Here is a 20,499-nt window from a genome sequence, read left to right as displayed (position 1 = left end):
TCCTACATGTTTTTTTTTTTAAGTTAACTGTAAAACAGCCTTAGGCAAGTCCTTCAAGAGCTATATTCCAGAGGGAGGCGTTGCTATCAAAGGAGGTGACAGTGCCATGTGTGTTATTACTCCTGAAGACCTTCCAGTGGGACAAGATGTACAGGTGGAAGACACTGATATTGATAATCCTGACCCTGTGTAGGCGTTGTCTAATGTGTATGTTGGTGTCTTTGTTTTTAACAAAAAACTCAAAGAATAAGGATATAGAGAAAAAATACTTTTGTACAGCTGTACATTTGTGTTTTAGAGTCAAAAGTTAAAAAATTAAAAATTTTATAAAGTAAAAAGTTACAGTAGGCTAAGGTTAGTGTTGCAGAAAAAATATGTTTTTATAAATTTAGTGTAGCTTCAGTATACAGTGTTTGTAAAGTCTACAGAAGTGTAAAGTAATGTCCTAGGCCTTCCCATTCATTCTCCACTCACTCACTGACTCAAACATAGAAACTTCCAGTCCTGCAGGCTCCATTTATGGCAAGTACCCTATACAGATGTACCATTTTTTATCTTTTATACAGTATTTTTACTGTACCTTTTCTATGTGTAGATACACGAAAACTTACACTGTTAAAATTGTTTACAGTCTTCACTACAGTAACATGCTGTACAGGTTTGTAGCCTAGGAGCAGTAGGCTATACTATTAATATTTTGCCTAGGTGTGTAGTAGATGTTACCATCTAGGTTTGTGTAGCAAACTCTGTGGTGTTCATACAACAATAAAATTAATGATGAATTTCTCAGAATGTATTCCTATTATAAAGTGATGCATGACTCCATTTGGATTTGTAAAGCAGCGTGGTAGATATTGTGGAAACTAAAAATAATCCTTCTTTTAAAAGTTTCTCCTGGGTACGGTGGCTCACAACTATAATCCCAGCACTTTGGGAAGCCGAGGTGGGAGGCTCGCTTGAGCCCAGGAGTTTGAGACCAACCTGGACAATATAATGAGACATCATCTCTACAAAACACAAGATTAGCCAGGCAAGATTAGCCAAGCCAGCTGCTTGGGAGGCTGAGGTGGGAGGATCACTTGAGCCCAGAAGGTCAAGGCTGCAGTGAGCCATGATTGTACCACTGCACTCCAGCCTGGGCAATACAGCAAGACCCCCATCTCAAAACAAAAACAAAAAAAAGTTCCTATTCCACTTAGAAGAATGTGTGTATGTATGTATGTGTACATATATGTGCATATCTATACATATATGTAAAATACTAGCATTATAATACAGGATTGATAAATCTCTTATACATAAAATAAATATTTAGTATCATAAAGATTTGATGTGTAAAGAAAGCTGTCTGGACTAAAATGAATGGAAAGGAGACCTGAAAAGAAGGGGGACAAGGGTGCAGTCTTTTTTTTAAATTTTTTTTTTTATTATACTTTAAGTTTTAGGGTACATGTGTACAACATGCAGGTTAGTTACATATGTATACATGTGCCATGTTGGTGTGCTGCACCCAGTAACTCATCATTTAACATTAGGTATATCTCCAAATGCTATCCCTCCCCCCTCCCCCCACCCCACAATAGGCCCTGGTGTGTGATGTTCCCCTTCCTGTGTCCATGTGTTCTCATTGTTCAATTCCCACCCAAGAGTGAGAACATGCGGTGTTTGGTTTTTTGTCCTTGCTATAGTTTGCTGAGAATGATGGTTTCCAGCTTCATCCATGTCCCTACAAAGGACATGAACTCATCCTTTTTTATGGCTCCATAGTATTCCATGGTGTATATGTGCCACATTTTCTTAATCCAGTCTATCATTGTTGCACATTTGGGTTGGCTCCAGGTCTTTGCTATTGTGAATAGTGCCACAATAAACATATGTGTGCATGTGTCTTTATAGCAGCATGATTTATAATCCTTTGGGTATATACCCAGTAATGGGATTGCTGGGTCAAATGGTATTTCTAGTTCTAGATCCCTGAGGAATTGCCACACTGACTTCCACAATGGTTGAACTAGTTAACAGTCCCAATGGTGTAAAAGTGTACCTATTTCTCCACATCCTCTCCAGCACCTGTTGTTTCCTGACTTTTTAATGATTGCCATTCTAACTGGTGTGAGATGGTATCTCATTGTGGTTTTGATTTGCATTTCTCTGATGGCCAGTGATGATGAGCATTTTTTCATGTGTCTTTTGGCTGCATAAATGTCTTCTTTTGAGAAGTGTCTGTTCATGTCCTTCACCCACTTTTTGATGGGGTTGTTTTTTTCTTGTAAATTTGTTTGAGTTCATTGTAGATTCTGGATATTAGCCCTTTGTCAGATGAGTAGATTGCAAAAATTTTCTCCCGTTCTGTAGGTTGCCTGTTCACTCTGAGGGTAGTTTCTTTTGCTGTGCAGAAGCTCTTTAGTTTAATTAGATCCCATTTGTCAATTTTGGCTTTTGTTGCCATTGCTTTTGGTGTTTTAGACATGAAGTCCTTGCCCATGCCTATGTCCTGAATGGTATTGCCTAGGTTTTCTTCTAGGGTTTTTATAGTTTTAGGTCTAACATTTAAGTCTTTAATCCATCTTGAATTGATTTTTGTATAAGGTGTAAGGAAGGGATCCAGTTTCAGCTTTCTACATATGGCTAGCCAGTTTTCCCAGCACCATTTATTAAATAGGGAATCCTTTCCCCATTGCTTGTTTTTCTCAGGTTTGTCAAAGATCAGATGGTTGTAGATATGTGGCATTATTTCTGAGGGCTGTGTTCTGTTCCATTGGTCTGTATCTCTGTTTTGGTACCAGTACCATGCTGTTTTGGTTACTGTAGCCTTGTAGTATAGTTTGAAGTCAAGTAGCATGATGCCTCCAGCTTTATTCTTTTGGCTTAGGATTGACTTGGCGATGCCGGCTCTTTTTTTGGTTCCATATGAACTTTAAAGTAGTTTTTTCCAATTCTTGAAGAAAGTCATTGGTAGCTTGATGGGGATGGCATTGAATCTATAAATTACCTTGGGCAGTATGGCCATTTTCATGATATTGATTCTTCCTACCCATGCTTGTGGAATGTTCTTCCATTTGTTTGTATCCTCTTTTATTTCCTTGAGCAGTGGTTTGTAGTTCTCCTTGAAGAGGTCCTTCACGTCCCTTATAAGTTGGATCCCTAGGTATTTTATTCTCTTTGAAGCAATTGTGAATGGGAGTTCACTCATGATTTGGCTCTCTGTTTGTCTGTTATTGGTGTATAAGAATTCTTGTGATTTTTGCACATTGATTTTGTATCCTGAGACTTTGCTGAAGTTGCCTATCAGCTTAAGGAGATTTTGGGCTGAGACAATGGGGTTTTCTAGATATACAATCATGTCATCTGCAAACAGGGACAATTTGACTTCCTCTTTTCCTAATTGAATACCCTTTATTTCCTTCTCCTGCCTGATTGCCCTGGCCAGAACTTCCAACACTATGTTGAATAGGAGTGGTGAGAGAGGGCATCCCTGTCTTGTGCCAGTTTTCAAAGGGAATGCTTCCAGTTTTTGCCCATTCAATATGATATTGGCTGTGGGTTTGTCATAGATAGCTCTTATTATTTTGAGATACGTCCCATTAATACCTAATTTATTGAGAGTTTTTAGCATGAATGGTTGTTGAATTTTGTCAGAGGCCTTTTCTGCATCTATTGAGATAATCTTATGGTTTTTGTCATTGGTTCTGTTTATATGCTGGATTATGTTTATTGATTTGCATATGTTGAACCAGCCTGGCATCCCAGGGATGAAGCCCACTTGATCATGGTGGATAAGCTTTTTGATGTGCTGCTGGATTCGGTTTCCCAGTATTTTATTGAGGATTTTTGCATTGATGTTCATCAGGGATATTGGTCTAAAATTCTCTTTTTTTGTTGTGTCTCTGCCAGGCTTTGGTATCAGGATGATGCTGGCCTCATAAAATGAGTTAGGGAGCACTCCCTCTTTTTCTATTGATTGGGATAGTTTCAGAAGGAATGGTACCAGCTCCTCCTTGTACCTCTGGTAGAATTCGGCTGTGAATCCATCTGGTCCTGGACTTTTTTTGGTTGGTAAGCTATGAATTATTGCCTCAATTTCAGAGCCTGTTATTGGTCTATTCAGAGATTCAGCTTCTTCCTGGTTTAGTCTTCAGAGGGTGTATGTGTCAAGGAATTTATCCATTTCTTCTAGATTTTCTAGTTTATTTGCGTAGAGGTGTTTATAGTATTCTCTGATGGTAGTTTGCATGTCTGTGACATTGGTGGTGATATCCCCTTTATCATTTTTTATTGCATCTATTTGATTCTTCTCTGTTTTCTTCTTTATTAGTCTTGCTAGTGGTCTATCAATTTTGTTGATCTTTTCAAAAAACCAGCTCCCGGATTCATTGATTTTTTGAAGGGATTTTTGTGTCTCTATTTCCTTCACTTCTGCTCTGATCTTAGTTATTTCTTGCCATCTGCTAGCTTTTGAATGTGTTTGCTCTTGCTTCTCTAGTTCTTTTAATTGTGATGTTAGGGTGTCAATTTTCGATCTTTCCTGCTTTCTCTTATGGGCATTTAGTGCTATAAATTTCCCTCTACACACTGCTTTGAACGTGTCCCAGAGATTCTGGTATGTTGTGTCTTTGTTCTCGTTGGTTTCAAAGAACATCTTTATTTCTGCCTTCATTTTGTTATGTACCCAGTAGTCATTCAGGAGCAGGTTGTTCAGTTTCCATGTAGTTGAGCGGTTTTGAGTGAGTTTCTTAATCGTGAGCTCTAGTTTGATTGCACTGTGGTCTGAGAGACAGTTTGTTATAATTTCTGCTCTTTTACATTTGCTGAGGAGTGCTTTACTTCCAACTATGTGGTCAATTTTGGAATAAGTGCAGTGTGGTGCTGAGAAGAATGTATATTCTGTTGATTTGGGGTGGAGAGTTGTGTAGATGTCTATTAGGTCTGCTTGGTACGGAGCTGAGTTCAATTCCTTGATATCCTTGTTAACTTTCTGTCTCGTTGATCTGTCTAATGTTGACAGTGGGGTGTTAAAGTCTCCCATTATTATTGTGTGGGAGTCTAAGTCTCTTTGTAGGTCTCTAAGGACTTGCTTTATGAATCTGGGTGCTCCTATATTGGGTGCATATATATTTAAGATAGTTAGCTCTTCTTGTTGAATTGATCCCTTTACCATTATGTAATGGCCTTCTTTGTCTCTTTTGATCTTTGTTGTTTTAAAGTCTGTTTTATCAGAGACTAGGATTGCAACCCCTGTCTTTTTGTGTTTTCCATTTGCTTGGTAGATCTTCCTCCATCCCTTTATTTTGAGCCTATGTGTGTCTCTGCAGGTGAGATGGGTTTCCTGAATACAGCACACTGATGTGTCTTGACTCTTTATCCAATTTGCCAGCCTGTGTCTTTTAATTGGAGCATTTAGCGCATTTACATTTAAGATTAATATTGTTATGTGTGAATTTGATCCTGTCATTATGATGTTAGCTGGTGATTTTGCTCGTTAGTTGATGCAGTTTTTTCCTAGCCTCAATGGTCTTTACAATTTGGCATGTTTTTGCAGTGGCTGGTACCAGTTGTTCCTTTCCATGTTTAGTGCTTCCTTCAGGAGCTCTTTTAGGGCAGGCCTGGTGGTGACAAAATCTCTCAGCATTTGCTTGTCTGTAAAGGATTTTATTTCTCCTTCACTTATGAAGCTTAGTTTGGCTGGATATGAAATTCTGGGTTGAAAATTCTTTTCTTTAAGAATATTGAATATTGGCCCCCACTCTCTTCTGGCTTGTAGAGTTTCTGCTGAGAGATCAGCTGTTAGTCTGATGGGCTTCCTTTTGTGGGTAACCCGATCTTTCTCTCTGGCTGCCCTTAACATTTTTTCCTTCATTTCAACTTTGGTGAATCTGACAATTATGTGTCTTGGAGTTGCTGTTCTTGAGGAGTATCTTTGTGGCATTCTCTGTATTTCCTGAATGTGAATGTTGGCCTGCCTTGCTAGATTGGGGAAGTTCTCCTGGATAATATCCTGCAGAGTGTTTTCCAACTTGGTTCCATTCTCCCTGTCACTTTCAGGTACACCAGTCAGACGTAGATTTGGTCTTTTCACATAGTCCCATATTTCTTGGAGGCTTTGTTCGTTTCTTTTTATTTTTTTTCTCTAAACTTCTCTTCTCGCTTCATTTCATTCATTTGATCTTCCATCACTGATACCCTTTCTTCTAGTTGATCGAATCGGCTACTGAGGCTTGTGCATTCGTCAGGTAGTTCTCGAGCCTTGGCTTTCAGCTCCATCAGGTCCTTTAAGGACTTCTCTGCATTCATTATTCTAGTTAGCCATTCGTCTTAATTTTTTTTCAAGGTTTTTAACTTCTTTGCCATGGGTTCAAACTTCCTACTTTAGCTGGGAGTAGTTTGATCGTCTGAAGACTTCTTCTCTCAACTCGTCAAAGTCATTCTCCGTCCAGCTTTGTTCCATTGCTGGTGAGGAGCTGCGTTCCTTTGGAGGAGAAGAGGCACTCTGATTTTTAGAGTTTCCAGTTTTTCTGCTCTGTTTTTTCCCCATCTTTGTGGTTTTATCTACTTTTGCTCTTTGATGATGATAACGTACAGATGGGGTTTTGGTGTGGATGTCCTTTCTGTTTGTTAGTTTTCCTTCTAACAGTCAGGACCCTCAGCTGCAGGTCTGTTGGAGTTTGCTGGAGGTCCACTCCAGACCCTGTTTGCCTGGGTATCAGCAGCAGAGGCTGCAGAACAGTGGATGTTGGTGAACAGCAAATGTTGCTGCCTGTTCGTTCCTCTGGAAGTTTTGTCTCAGAGGAGCACCTGGCCAGTACCCGGTACTGGGGGGTACCTCCCAGTTAGGCTACTCGGGGGTCAGGGACCCACTTGAGGAGGCAGTCTGTCCGTTCTCAGATCTCCAGCTGCGTGCTGGGAGAACCACTACTCTCTTCAAAGCTGTCAGACAGGGACATTTAAGTCTGCAAAGGATTCTGCTACCTTTTGTTTGGCAATGCCCTGCCCCCAGAGGTGGAGCCTACAGAGGCAGGCAGGCCTCCTTGAGCTACGGTGAGCTCCATCCAGTTTGAGCTTCCTGGCCACTTTATTTACCTACTCAAGCTTTGGCAATGGTGGGCGCCCCTCCCCCAGCCTCGCTGCCGCCTTGCAGTTTGATCTCAGACTGCTGTGCTAGCAGTGAGCGAGGCTCCGTGGGCGTAGGACCCTTCGAGCCATGCACAGGATATAATCTCCTGGTGTGCCGTTTGCTAAGACTGTTGGAAAAGCTCAGTATTAGGGCGGGAGTGACCTGATTTTCCAGGTGCCGTCTGTCACCCCTTTCTTTGACTAGGAAAGGGAATTCCCTGACCCCTTGCACTTCCCAGGTGAGGCAATGCCTCGCCCTGCTTCGGCTCATGCTAGGTGCGCTGCACCCACTGTCCTGCACCCGCTTTCTGACACTCCCCAGTGAGATGAACCTGGTACCTCAGTTGGAAATGCAGAAATCACCCATCTTCTGCGTTGCTCATGCTGGGAGCTGTAGACTGGAGCTGTTCCTATTCAGCCATCTTGGCTTCACCCCACCAAGGGTGCAGTCTTAAAGAATGGGCAGAATTGTAATGGGAAATCCGAAAAACACAATCTAAAAAATAATATAAACCTGATCCTGAGGTAATACATATGCAGTTTGTTTTCGAGACAGTGAGAGCCCAACTGAAGTGTGGAAGGTTCCTGTTGGGGATAAGGTTGGAAAGATAAACTACACAAAATTTTGGAGGATCTTATGACATTCTCAGGAATTTGGACTATTTTGTCCAATAGCTGAGAGCCATTGAAGATTATCGCTCAAAGAAGCAAATTATTAAAGTGGTGTTTTAGAAAGAGAAATATGCTAGAGATACATGGTTTAGAGAGGGAAACCCACTATATTAGTTGAGTACATTCATATGCCCTGTGGTAGAGTGCTTTACATATATTGTTTCACCTGATATTGAGAAACCCAAGCAGCTCGTTATTACAATAACTCTAAGAATTAAGTTCTAAGGACTTGAATTGGGATGGTAACACTGAATAGGAATGAAAAATAGATGCAAGAGACGTATCAAAGAGAGAGTCTCTTTCAGGGTAAATGAGATGTTGCATTTAAGACAGTGAGAAGCTGGGCACGGTGGCTCATGCCTGTAATCCCAGCAGTTTAGGAGGCCAAGGAGGGTGGATCACCTGAGGTCAGGAGTTTGATACCAGCCTGGCCAACATGGTGGTACCCCATCTCTACTAAAAATACAAAAATTAGTTGGGCATGGTGGTGGGTGCCTGTAATCCCAGCTACTGGGGAGGCTGGGGCAGGAGAATCACTTGAAGCGGGAGGCGGAGGTTGCAGTGAGCCGAGATCACGCCACTGCACTCAAGCCGGGGAGACACAGCGAGACTCCATCTCACAAAAAAAAGGAAAGACAAAGTGAGAAATAGGAGTTGACTTTAAGCTTTTTAACCTAGACACCTAGGGCTGAGATGTCAGTATAAAAACTGAGGAGCAGGATGAGAAGTAGATTTGTGGGACAATGCAAAAAGCTTGATATTAGGCTTGTTAAGTTTGAATTTAAGACTGGACTTTTAGGGGAGAAGTCTGAAGTAAAAATTTAACTGTTAGCTTTCCAAGTAAGTACATAAATTTTCATATTCCTAGAAGGCCTAATACACATACACACACACATATACTCTCTCTCTCTCTCTGTGTGTGTGTGTGTGTGTGTGTGTGTGTGTTACTTACTCAATGAACTTTCATTATTTGCCTGCCATGTTGCAGTATAGGGCAGTGGTTAAGAGCACGGACTTTGGAATCAAAGGACCAAGTTTTTTAAATCTTGACTCTACAACTGACAAGCAGCCAGATGCAGTGGCTCACACCTGTAATCTCAACACTTCAGGAGGCCAAGGTGGGAGGACTGCTTGAGCCCAGGAGTTCTAGATCAACCTGGGCAATATGGTAAAACCCTATCTCTACAAAAAATACAAAAAATCTAGCCGGGCATGATGGCATGCACCTGAAGGCTCAGCTACTCAGGAGGCTGAGGCAAGAGGACCACCTGAGCCTGGGAGGTGGAGGCTGCAGTGAGCCGTGATTGTGCCACTGCACTCTGGCCTGGGTGACAGAGTGAGACCCTCTCTCAAAAAACAAACAAACAAACAAAAAACCTGACAGGCTATGTGACCCTAGGCAAGTTACTTATTTTTTTAATTTCTGTTTTTTAATTTTCTCATATGTAAAAATTGGGATTTCGGGGCTGGGCACAGTGGCTCACGCCTGTAATCCCAACACTTTGGGAGGCCGAGGAGGGTGGCTCACGAGGTCAGGAGATTGCGACCATCCTGGCTAATATGGTGAAACCTCATCTCTACTAAAAATACAAAAATTAGCTGGGCGTGGTGGCGGGTGCCTGTAGTCCCAGCTACTTGGGAGGCTGAGGCAGGAGAATGGCATGAGCCTGGGAGGCAGAGCTTGCAGTGAGCCGAGATGGCACCACTGCACTCCAGCCTGGGGGACAGAGCAAGACTCCATCTCAAAAAAAAATGGAGATTTTATATATTAGTCATGCAAACTAAATATTAAATTAATTTATGAAAGCACCTAGAACAGTGCCTGGCACATTGTAAGCAAATACTATGGAAATGTTTGCTCTTATTATCATCATCACATCATTTTCACTATTATTTGCCAAGCTTTGTTGAGTACAAAGATGAATAACGAAGTTGCTCACTATCCAATGGGGGAGACAGAGCTTGATATATAAAGAGATAAATATTTACATAGATTAAGGGTAACAAAGTATATTTTCATTTAATGATTTGTGTCTTTGTGATCTTAAATATTGTGGAAAATCATTACTATCCATCATTAAGATTGTCTTGAGTAAGTAAGTGAAGAATAGTTTAGGCATGAAATTATACCAGTAGGTGTTTTCCTGAAAAGGTTTTGTGTAAACTGAATGTTGGCTAACTTTATAAATGTGTTCATCGTTTCATCTTAATCTCAATTATACTCACAATTTATTTTTCATCAGCACTAATATGCGTAACTTTTACCTGTAATTACATTTGACCTAGAAGACTGACCACTAGTCATTTTGTTCATCATTCTTTAGTTGTTTTTTTTCTTATGTTGTCGGGGGGATGGTTGGGCAGTAATTTTAAGCTGCACAAGATACATTAAAGTAAGCATAATAATTTATTCTATTTTGTCATTATCACTCAAAGCTAAAACAATATATTTTGGTTTGTCTGTCATGGAATTAATGATAGATACCCAAACTCCTCATAGTCAATGAACCTGTGTTTATGAAATCACTAAGTTAGAATAACTGATCTCTCTCGTAGTCTGTCAGTTCTGTGATGACAACAATTATGTTTGCCACCACATACCTTGCACCTGGCCTGTAACGAATGTTCAGTAACTATTTGTATAATTGAATAGTGGATGACATTGCTTTTTGTTTTATATATTTATAACAAATTACTTGTTATTTTTAGCAACTATTCACTCAACTATAGGATACTCGAGAGGCTTACCAAGTTTTTAGGCTGTTTGCTGGCTCATTTGAAAAAAATCAAAGCTGAAGTTATTTTGGAAGTGCTAATCTGTTGATTGATTTAAGAAGCACAAGTAAGGTCAAAGGATAGAAGTCGATACTGAATCAAGGATTTCACCTGAGCCAAATCCAAATTAATTCTCTACTTGGAAATAATGATACAGAAATCATCCATAATCATCATAACCCTAAAAGTTCACACACAGTGTGATGTGAAGAAAAGCTTTGAATGTCATTGATTCCTTATATGTAATACTCACAAATTTATCTGATATTTGTTCAGATTACTTTTAAGGCTACATTATATGTACCCTTAACCTGAAACTCTTGAAGTGACATTTGGCTAAAAGCAATAGAATACTTATACGTTGAACAACAACAAGAAGACAGTTCTGTGCGTAAGATAATTTCAGCTAATGAAGCATAAATGATATGAATGAGTAAAATACAGTACATTTACAACCAAAACATAAATAAGAATTCTAACTATACTGCACTGAAGTGATACTGGAGTAATTAATGTTTCCTTAAATTTCTAAGAGTTGAGCTCCCCTAAAAAGCACTGTATATGAATCTTACAAATGCATACTAAGGCCAGGCACAGTGGCTCATGCCTATAATCCCAGCACTTTGGGAGGCCAAGGAGGGTGGATTGCTTGAGCTGAGGAGTTCAAGACCAACCTTGGCAACATGGTGAAACCCCGTCTCTACTAAAATACAAAAAATTATCCAGGCGTGGTGGTGCAAGCCTGTAGTCCCAGCTACTTGGGAGGTTGAGGCATGAGAATCACTTGACCCTGGGAGGCAGAGGTTGCAGTGAGCCAAGATCATGCCACTGCACTTCAGTTTGGGCTACAGAATGAGACTCCATCTCAAAAAAAAAAAAAAAAAAGCATACTATAGCTAAGAAGCACAGTAGCTTACAAGATTTTGTAATAATAAATACTGTATCTTTTTAATATGAGTATGCTTTTATTTTAGTGTCTAATAGTATCTCAAAATAATGTTGAAGATACTTTTGTACTTTTAAAATATGTATTTTTATTTTGCTTTTTTTAGTTTGGCAAAATATACATAAAATTTACCATTTTAATTGTGATAAAATTTTTTAAATTATGATAAAATACACATAAAACTTACCACCTTAACTATTTTTAAGTGTACAATTCAATAGTGTTACATGTATACACATTGTTGTGCAACTAATCTCTAGAATATATGTGTGTTTTGTTAAAAAGAAATAAACGAGTCCTTGAGATATGGTCTATTGGTAAGTGACTTTATTTTCCACCTCAAGATGATATTTTTGTTCAAATCATGAACATGTATCTTGCTAATAAAGATTCTGTTTTCTATTTGGAACAATTATATTAATGGATTTTTTGGTGCTCTTAATAGGAGTGAGCTGAGTCGACAGAAACTTCATACCCAAGAGCTGCTTTCTCAGCTGGAAATGGCAAATGAAAAGGTAGCTGAGGTGAGATAATGACTCCCCTGGGAAGTGCTTTCTGCTGCAGCTTGATACACATGTTATAGAATTTTACCTGAGCCAAATCCAAATTATTTCTCTACTTGGAAATAACAATACAGAAATCATCCATAACCCTAAAAGCCCACACGCAATATAATGTGAATAAAAGCTTTGAACATCAGTGATTCATCATATGTAAATAATAAAAGGTAGAGCTCTTATTTCTGTTTTACCAGTAGAACTTGTGTAGTATTTCAGAGAACGTATTAGGATCCCCTTTATTCTTATGCATCTCTAAAATTATTTTTTAACCCATTCATCTTTTTTCATTTTAATCCATCCCAAAAGACACATCACATAAAAAATACTTTTGCCTACTGGAATATATTAAAATATATTTAGATTTATGCCTTAGAACTAAATATAGCAAGAGTTCAAGTTTTTTTCCTTGAGGCATTCAAAAAGTAAACAATTTTTGGATTATGATTGAGGCTTTTTAGATGTCTTCATTTGATGTTCTAACTTCAAATGTTTGTTGGAATTTCTCTGAATATATGGTCTACTCCATCTTTGTGGTCTACTGTAGTAGCTATAGTGAAATCGTTACTCCTAAGCATCATGGCATTATGAATTGATATGAGCCATTTAGAAGTTAATTGAGGAATAGCCATTGAAATAATCTTTCAGGTAGCTCCCATTTCCAGATATCTATTCTAATGAGTAATTTAAAATACAAAAAAATTTGAAAGAAGGTACTCAGTACAGTAATGTTAATAATATAGGAAGATCAAAAGCAACCAAAATGATGAATAGAAAAGGAACAGTTGCATATATTAGGATTTATCCAATCTGAACTGTTCCTCAACCATTATGGTAGCAGTATAGAAGAAGTTGCATTATATGAAGTCTGCGTATAAATATGAAAATGATTATTACAGATGATGGAATTTTTTCCCCCGTTTTCTCTAGCATATGATGTGCTTCTTAAAATTTAGAGGCTACATATTTAAACATCTTGGTAAATTGGGCCAGCCAATATAGTTCTCTTCATAACATTTAATTTTGCTTTTGGGCATAATAAGAAATATAATAAGCTCATTTTAGCAGGATACTGTTATTTCAATATTTTATATTACTGTAATAGCCATAACATTCATTCTTATCACTTGTATGTTAGGACATGGGAACTATAAGTTTCTGGTTCTTTATAGAAAATGTGTTTTTCTAACTCTTCCTGATTAGGCTTGTATTATTATCTCATTCAGATAAGTGCCAGAAAAACTGTTTAACAATTCTAGTTGTACAAAAATATTTTTTTCAGATGTACTATAACCAGGCTAGTAAGTGTGGAGAGAGCTAATCCATTTTTTAATTGATAGATTATTTGCACTTGTCTGTCTGACAGTATGTTGTGACAGCTTTGTATTCATGATGCCTGTATAGTTCTTGCCATAACAAAGTATTAGAAACTGGGTGGCTTAAACAACGCAAAATAATTGTCTCTTAGTTCCAGAGGCTAGAAGTCCAAAATTGAGGTGTTGACATTGTTGGTTCCTTCTGAGAGCTGTGAGGGAGAATCTGTTCCATGCCTTTCTCCCAGCTTCTGGTAGCCTCAGACATTCTTTGGCTTGTAGATTGTGTTCTCTCTGTGTCTTCAACTTGTCTTTCCTTTGTACATGTGTGTCTCTGTGTCCAAATTTCCCCTTTTATGAAGACACCAGTCATATGGATTATGGTCCACCCTAATGATCTCATCTCAACTTGATCATCAGCAAGGACTCTCTTTGCAAATAAGGTCACATTCCCAGGTACTGGGGGTTAGGACACAATTCAACCCCTAACAGTGCCTAATAGCTCTTTTGACCCTAATAGACTCTGGAGTATGCAGATGTCTTGGGGAACATACAGAAACAGTTCATCCCACCCCTACTAAAGCTCTGGTTGTAAGGCCCAGCAGTCTGTGCTTTCACAGTCCAGGTGATTCTGAAGCAGTGACCTTCACAAATTGAAAGTCTTATTCTTCCGAGTCATTTTGCTTTGAGATTTGTTAATTCACTTTCTTTGCTGGCATGTGGGAGAAAGAAAACAATTTATTAAGAATGTAAAACCAAGTTTGTATTTTAAAGCTCATAACTTGAAAAATGTAAATTTGGAGATAATATTCTTTGTATTTTATAAGTGGTAAAGTGATGTCCAGATTTTTCGTTGATTATTCCACAAAACATCTCCATGTCACATATGGATTTCTAACTTGTTTTCTATTTCCCCTTAATAGAATGAAAAGCTAATTCTAGAGCATCAAGAAAAAGCCAACAGACTTCAAAGGCGTCTAAGTCAGGCAGAAGAGAGAGCTGCTTCAGCTTCCCAGCAGGTAGGGAGCATCCTCTTATCCCTAGATAATAAACAGTTCAAAGATAAGTTTTTTAGAAGTTCCCAGGGAACTTAATAGTTTATTTTTACTAGATTAACATATTTTAAAATTAATCCCTTTAATATGTGAGGTTGAAAAAGTAAACATTGGAAACAAAAATAAGCTATGCGTGGTGGCTCGCAACTGTAATGCCAGCAATTTGGGAGGCCTAGGCAGGAGGATCACTTGAGGCCAAGAGTTCAAGACCATCCTGCAAAACATGGCAATACCTTTTCTCTACAAAAAATTTTAAAAATTAGCCAAATATAGTGGCGCATATCTCTGTTTCCAACTACTGGGAAGGCTGAGGCAGGAGGATGGCTTGGGCCCAAGAAGTCGAAGCTGCAGTGAGCCACGTTTGTGCTACTGCACTCCAGCCTGGCGGACAGAGTGAGACCCTCACTCTGTATCAACAACAACAAAAAAAAAAAACAGAAAAGACATATACTGTCTAACAATCATAGCCTCTAGCCACAGGCCACTATTTATATTTAAATTAATTTAAATTAAATTAAATTTAAAATTGAAATCATCCGTCATACTAGTCAGATTTCAAGTGCTCAATAGCTATATGTAGCTAGGGCTATCACATTGGACAGCATAGATGTGGAACATTTCTGTCATAACAAAAAGTTCTGTTACACAACACTGCTCTAGAATTATGTCCTATCTAAAACCAGGCAGAGATTCACTAACAGATTTGAAAGTAGATAATATTGCTTTGAATGTAATATTTCAAATTTCACTACCTTTGTTTTTATTTTACTTATCAGTGGAAAAAAATTCCTTGGCTTACAAGTTAATTTACTTAATGCATATTTTCATATGACCAAAAAAATCTAAAATACAATATAAAAGTTGTCCAGTGGGAAATAGAGTAGAAAATGCAGAATATCAATGAAATACTAAGGGATAATTTCTCTTAATACACACACATCATATAAATGAAGTAGGCCCTTGATTGTAAAGTAGGAGCAATAGTCCCTCATATGAGGAACAAAATGAGACCAGTTCAGTGATTATAGACTAGACACAGACAGTTGAAATGGATAGATAGATAGGGGAGGTGAGAAAACAAAAACAAATCAAATTACTATATTATTAATTATATTTGCTTATAAATGTATTATTCAATCAAAATTAATATTATTCTTAACTATTACAGCATTTTATACATAGTAAAGCCACTCTGCTTGCTGAATTCAGTTTATGTTCATGATATTTACAGATTTTTTTGAATCTACTTCTGTTATGAACATGGCATGCCACTTAAAGAAAATTTAATAATAATTTATCCTTCTGTTACTCTCCCTCTTGAAAGTAATTACAGCCTTTTCAAATAATTTTTATGTCTTATGAAGTTATGAATTAACTAATGGGTTAGCTAATTATGCAAGAATGTATTTAGGTTATAAGGTAACAGAAGTTAGGTGCACTGGACAGTATCTGGCGAGTATGTGTTTTGGTGTCAGGCAAATCGCTTAGTGCCATTTAGTGCCATTAAGTAAAAGCTTGTGACTTTGGGCAATTTCAACTTCTCTAAGCCTCAGTTTCCTCATGTTTAATATAGGATAATAATACCTCCCTCATATGGTTATTAAAGGATCAAAAGAATTAACACATGTAAAGCATTTCCTATAGTGGTAAGTAGATATTTAGACAGATATGTAAGAAATTAAATTTCTGTATCATAATCCTTAAAGCTTCACGTTTACCTTTTTTAAGGCAAATGGCAAAGAAAACGTCTACGAAAATCAACTACCTTGAGTTCTATAGTAAAAAGGGAACGATTACAGGACATTAATTATATAACCAGTTAGCATCTAGTTTAGTTTCTCCCCTGAAAAAATTAAACCTAAACAGTCTAGTACTGATGTTTCTTCTGTTGTTTAAACTCTCCAATGGCAAAGATTCCACCGTTCTTTTGACTAACCTTTTTAAAATGTTTTGTCAGTAACCACTTCACGAATTGTTCTGTAACAAATCTTTCCCTAAGCTTTTCTCCTTCCATTCTGTTCTTATTTGAAGATGGAAGGTAATTATTCAGCACTTTTCCCTTACCCAAAAAGGAATTTCTTCCCTGGAGTTAATATTTTTTCTGTTTTAAATGAGTCCAAGTGATCAACTTTGTTTGTAAGACGTACATTTTATTTTTTTAATTTTTATCTTTGCCCTCTCTGAATCTTCTAATTTTCCTATAAAAACTGAAAAATTGCTATTAGAAATAATATCCTACTAAATGCATATTAACAAAATGAAGAAAATTTAAAAATTATTATCATCTCTGACACATCACACTTACCATAGTGCAGTGCAGCATCGTGTTACTGGTTCAATACAAGCCCTGAATCGTGCTGATGCACTGTGCTCTAAATGTGCTTTTCTGATTAACTTTCTCTACACGTTATTCATCCATTCTAAGTGTATCACTCTAAATGGTTGAATGCCATACTGTGTTCTGTTAACATATGAGTTTTTTAAATCAGTGTGGTGAAGCCTTTCAATGCAAGAACACAAAACCTAGAAGCTAAGAAAAAAAATTAATATAATCACAGTTTCAAATTTCTGTATCAGAAAAAGTCATAAAGTCAGTGACAAACCGAGAAAAATATTTGTACCATATATGACAAAAGGCTAATGCCCTAAACACATATAAAGGATACCTAAGTTTTCAAAAAATGCTACAGTCCGGTAGACAAATATATAAAGGAAGTTTATGGAGAAAGAAGGACAGATGGCTTTTAAACATTTAAAAAGATGTTCATCCTCACCTATAAGACAAATACAAATTTAAACTGTAATCACATCATTTTTTACCTATCAGATCATGAAGTTTGGAAATGCATTGTGCTGGCACTTTCACATATTATTGATATAAGCACATGTTGGTACAGTCTCCGGAGCACAGTTTGGCAGTATCTTTCAAAAACTGTAAATGTATATAACCTTTGACCCACACTTGCACCTGGAAACATTTTTGCCAGGAAGCAAACATATAAAAATACTGATTGAAGCATTGTCTCTCCTTTTAAAAGATTAAAAACCATACAAATACCCAACAATAGCAGACTGGTTATATGGAGTATTCATACAGAGGAACAGTTTGCAGCTATTAAGAGGAATAAAGTATAGTAGGCCTAATATAGAGCTATTTCTAAGGTAGATTATTTAGAAGAAAAACACAAGATGAAAAGTGTTTATAATACTTTCATCATTTTTTAAATTAAAGGAATGAAGAAATACATATATTCTCATTTAAAATATTTACGGAAACATACTTTAAAACTGGAAATAGTGGTTGTATCTGGAGAGGGGTCTATGGAATGAAAGACAGCAATGGGAACGAGACTTCCTTTATGCTGTCTACCGTTTTGTACTGTTAGATCTTTTTTTACTATGTGTATATGTTATTAATTCCTACTAACATTTAAAGATTATTTTTCTATTAGACTTTACTTGTTATAATCTATCATCACTTTATTATCAGCCTTGAATTGTGTTGGCTTACATTAGTTTGTGTTTTAGAAACTTTCCTGATTAACTTTTATGTAGATGTTTTTCATCCATCTGGAATATGTTTTACAATTCTAAGCATATCACCCTGAGCTATAGAATGTCTTATTTGACCTGCATTTCTCTAAATTAATAGACATTTTAAAGTTTCAAGAGTAAAATAGAAATTAATTTTAAAATGATCACTGACTGGGCACAGTGGCTTACACCTATAATCCCAGTACTTTGAGACCAAGGTGGGTGGATTGCTTGAGCCCAAGAGTTCAAGGCTGGTCTGGGCAACGTAGTGAGACCCTGTCTCTGAAAAAAATTAAAAATTAAAATTAACCAGGTGTAGTGGCTACTGAAGAGGCTGAAGTAGAAGGATCACTTGATCCTAGGAGGTCAAGGCTACATTGAGCTGTGATTGTACCACTGTACTCCAGCCTGGGCAACAGAGCAAGATTGCCTCAAAAAGAAAAAGATCATTTACAAAACCCTTTCCAATAAGACCATTTCAGTACTTATAGGTTGTGATGCATTCTTCTTTGTATTAATCTAAGATTTTCCACAGAAAAAGTAACTACTTACCGATTGTTTATTTTAATTGCAGCTCAGTGTGATTACAGTGCAGAGAAGAAAAGCAGCCTCCCTGATGAATCTGGAAAATATTTAAAAATATTCATAGTTCACTCACAGAACTTTAGAGTTGGGAAAGCAGTTGGACTAGAAGTGTATTGAAATGGTAAAGCCTGCAAAGTATAATAGTTAAGGCTTGTGTTATTTCACGTAAGCATTGTTGTTCTGTTTTGAGGGTTATTGGAAAACAGAGCAGTGACCACTTCCTGTAAGTAAAGAAAATATAATCCTATATTGAGCTTCAGTGGAGAATAAACCAGCTGAGAAGAACTCATTGCCTTCATCAATGTGTCTGTTTTTTAATTCCTCCTTTTTCCCTTGAAAGGACATAATAATTTTCAAACTATGCAAATTTCTCTTTCATAAGAAAGAGTTTTTAAGAAAATTCTAGAATTTAATATTTCAGTTTCCAAGATTTGAGAATTTTACATCTAATTGTTACTTCTAACTCATTTTTAAAGTTCCTAAGTATCCATTTTATTATGAACTCATAAATGTAATAAATTGTGCACTTTCTAAAATGATGCTGTCATGTATTTTAATGTATGATTGTAGTGCTTCATTTTTAACTTACGGTTTTCAGTATTTATGGAACTTGATATTTAAGAATTTGGAAGGAGTCTTTTACATATTACTTAAAGCAATACTAATCAAATGGAGATCTTAGGTGCTAAGACTGCATGGCATTGAACTATTGAAGTCCTATTGATCTTCATAGATACATGTTCCTATTCTCTGGTTTGAACTTAGCGCACGCTGGTTTCTGTTGATTAAAGCAGAGAGGTTTGCATCTGGATAACCAATTAGGAGACTGCTGCAGTTGTCCAGATAAAAGATAATGAGTTTGAGTTGAAGGTGACATGAAAACATTCACGTGTAGATATTCAGCCATCAGTCAGAAATTTAGTAATGGTGCTAACAGTTAAGATAGTCATAGGAATCTTTTTTAATTATTATTATCATATTTTAAGTTCTAGGGTAAATGTGCAGAACATGCAGGTTTGTTACATAGGTATACCTGTGCCATAGTGGTTTGCTGCACCCATCAACCCGTTATCTACGTTAGGTATTTCTCCTAATGCTGTCCCTCCCCTACCCTTTCACCCCTCGACAGGCCCGGGTGTGTGATAGGAGTCTTCTGCGTGGAGCTGAGAATTGAAGCTGTGGAAGTGGAAGAGCTTCCCTTGGGGCCTTCCATGATGTGAATAGCAATCTCTTCAGCTTCCTCCCACACTATTCTTCCCCTCCATTTCTTATGCTCTGACTTCGATGGCCTTCTTTTACTTCTGTCAATATATAATCCTCCCTCCCAATACAGGGTCTCTCTGCATGTACTTTTTGTTTTGTTTTGTTTTGTTTTGTTTTGTTTTGTTTTGTTTTGTTGTTGAGAGAGTCTCACTCCATCACCAGGCTGGAGTACAGAGGCATGATCTCGGCTCACTGCAACCTCTGCCTCCCAGGTTCAAGCGATTCTCCTGCCTCAGCCTCCCAAGTAGCTGGGATTACAGGCACCCGCCACCACACCCACTAATTTTTCTATTTTTAATAGAGATGGGGTTTCACCATCTTGGTGAGGCTGGTCTCGAACTTCTGACCTCAGGTGATCTGCCCGCCTCGGCCTCCCGAAGTGCTGGGATTACAGGCCTGAGCCACCGTGTCTGGCATCTGCATGGACTTTTTTATTTATACACTTTTCAGATCTCTACTCAAATATCAGTTCCTCAGAGGCCTTCCCTAGCCTCAGTAAGATCCCCTTCTTATATTGCTCTTAATAGTGCACCGTAGTTTTCCTTCATAGCACTTGTCAAAATTTGTAGTTAACTCTTTTTGGAATATTTTCTTTAATGTCATCTTCTCCCCAACAGAGTACAAGCTCTCTAAGACCACATGTACTGTCATTCATTTTATCCCTAGCACCCAATATAGTCCCTGGCACT

At 37.7% G+C, this 20,499-nt stretch overlaps 1 protein-coding gene across 5 annotated transcripts in view; it reads left to right on the top strand.

Moving 5' to 3' along the window:
- Positions 1–19,083, top strand: part of SCLT1 (sodium channel and clathrin linker 1) — a 206,320-nt gene extending 187,237 nt beyond the window's left edge. For all 5 annotated transcript variants that reach the window (XM_003823112.5, XM_034959139.3, XM_063603903.1 and 2 more), the window contains 3 exons: positions 11,949–12,027; positions 14,297–14,392; positions 18,537–19,083. In XM_003823112.5, coding sequence (XP_003823160.1) covers positions 11,949–12,027; positions 14,297–14,392; positions 18,537–18,599 — 238 coding nt within the window. In that variant the 3' untranslated portion in view covers positions 18,600–19,083. The remainder of the gene's footprint in view (positions 1–11,948; positions 12,028–14,296; positions 14,393–18,536) is intronic.
- The last annotated feature ends 1,416 nt before the right edge of the window (positions 19,084–20,499 follow it).

Source organism: Pan paniscus, chromosome 3, assembly GCF_029289425.2.
Source record: "Pan paniscus chromosome 3, NHGRI_mPanPan1-v2.0_pri, whole genome shotgun sequence".
NCBI classification, from domain to species: Eukaryota; Metazoa; Chordata; class Mammalia; order Primates; family Hominidae; genus Pan; species Pan paniscus.
The sequence above is the reverse complement of the archived record's forward strand: the minus strand, read 5'-3'. Positions and strand labels throughout refer to the sequence as shown.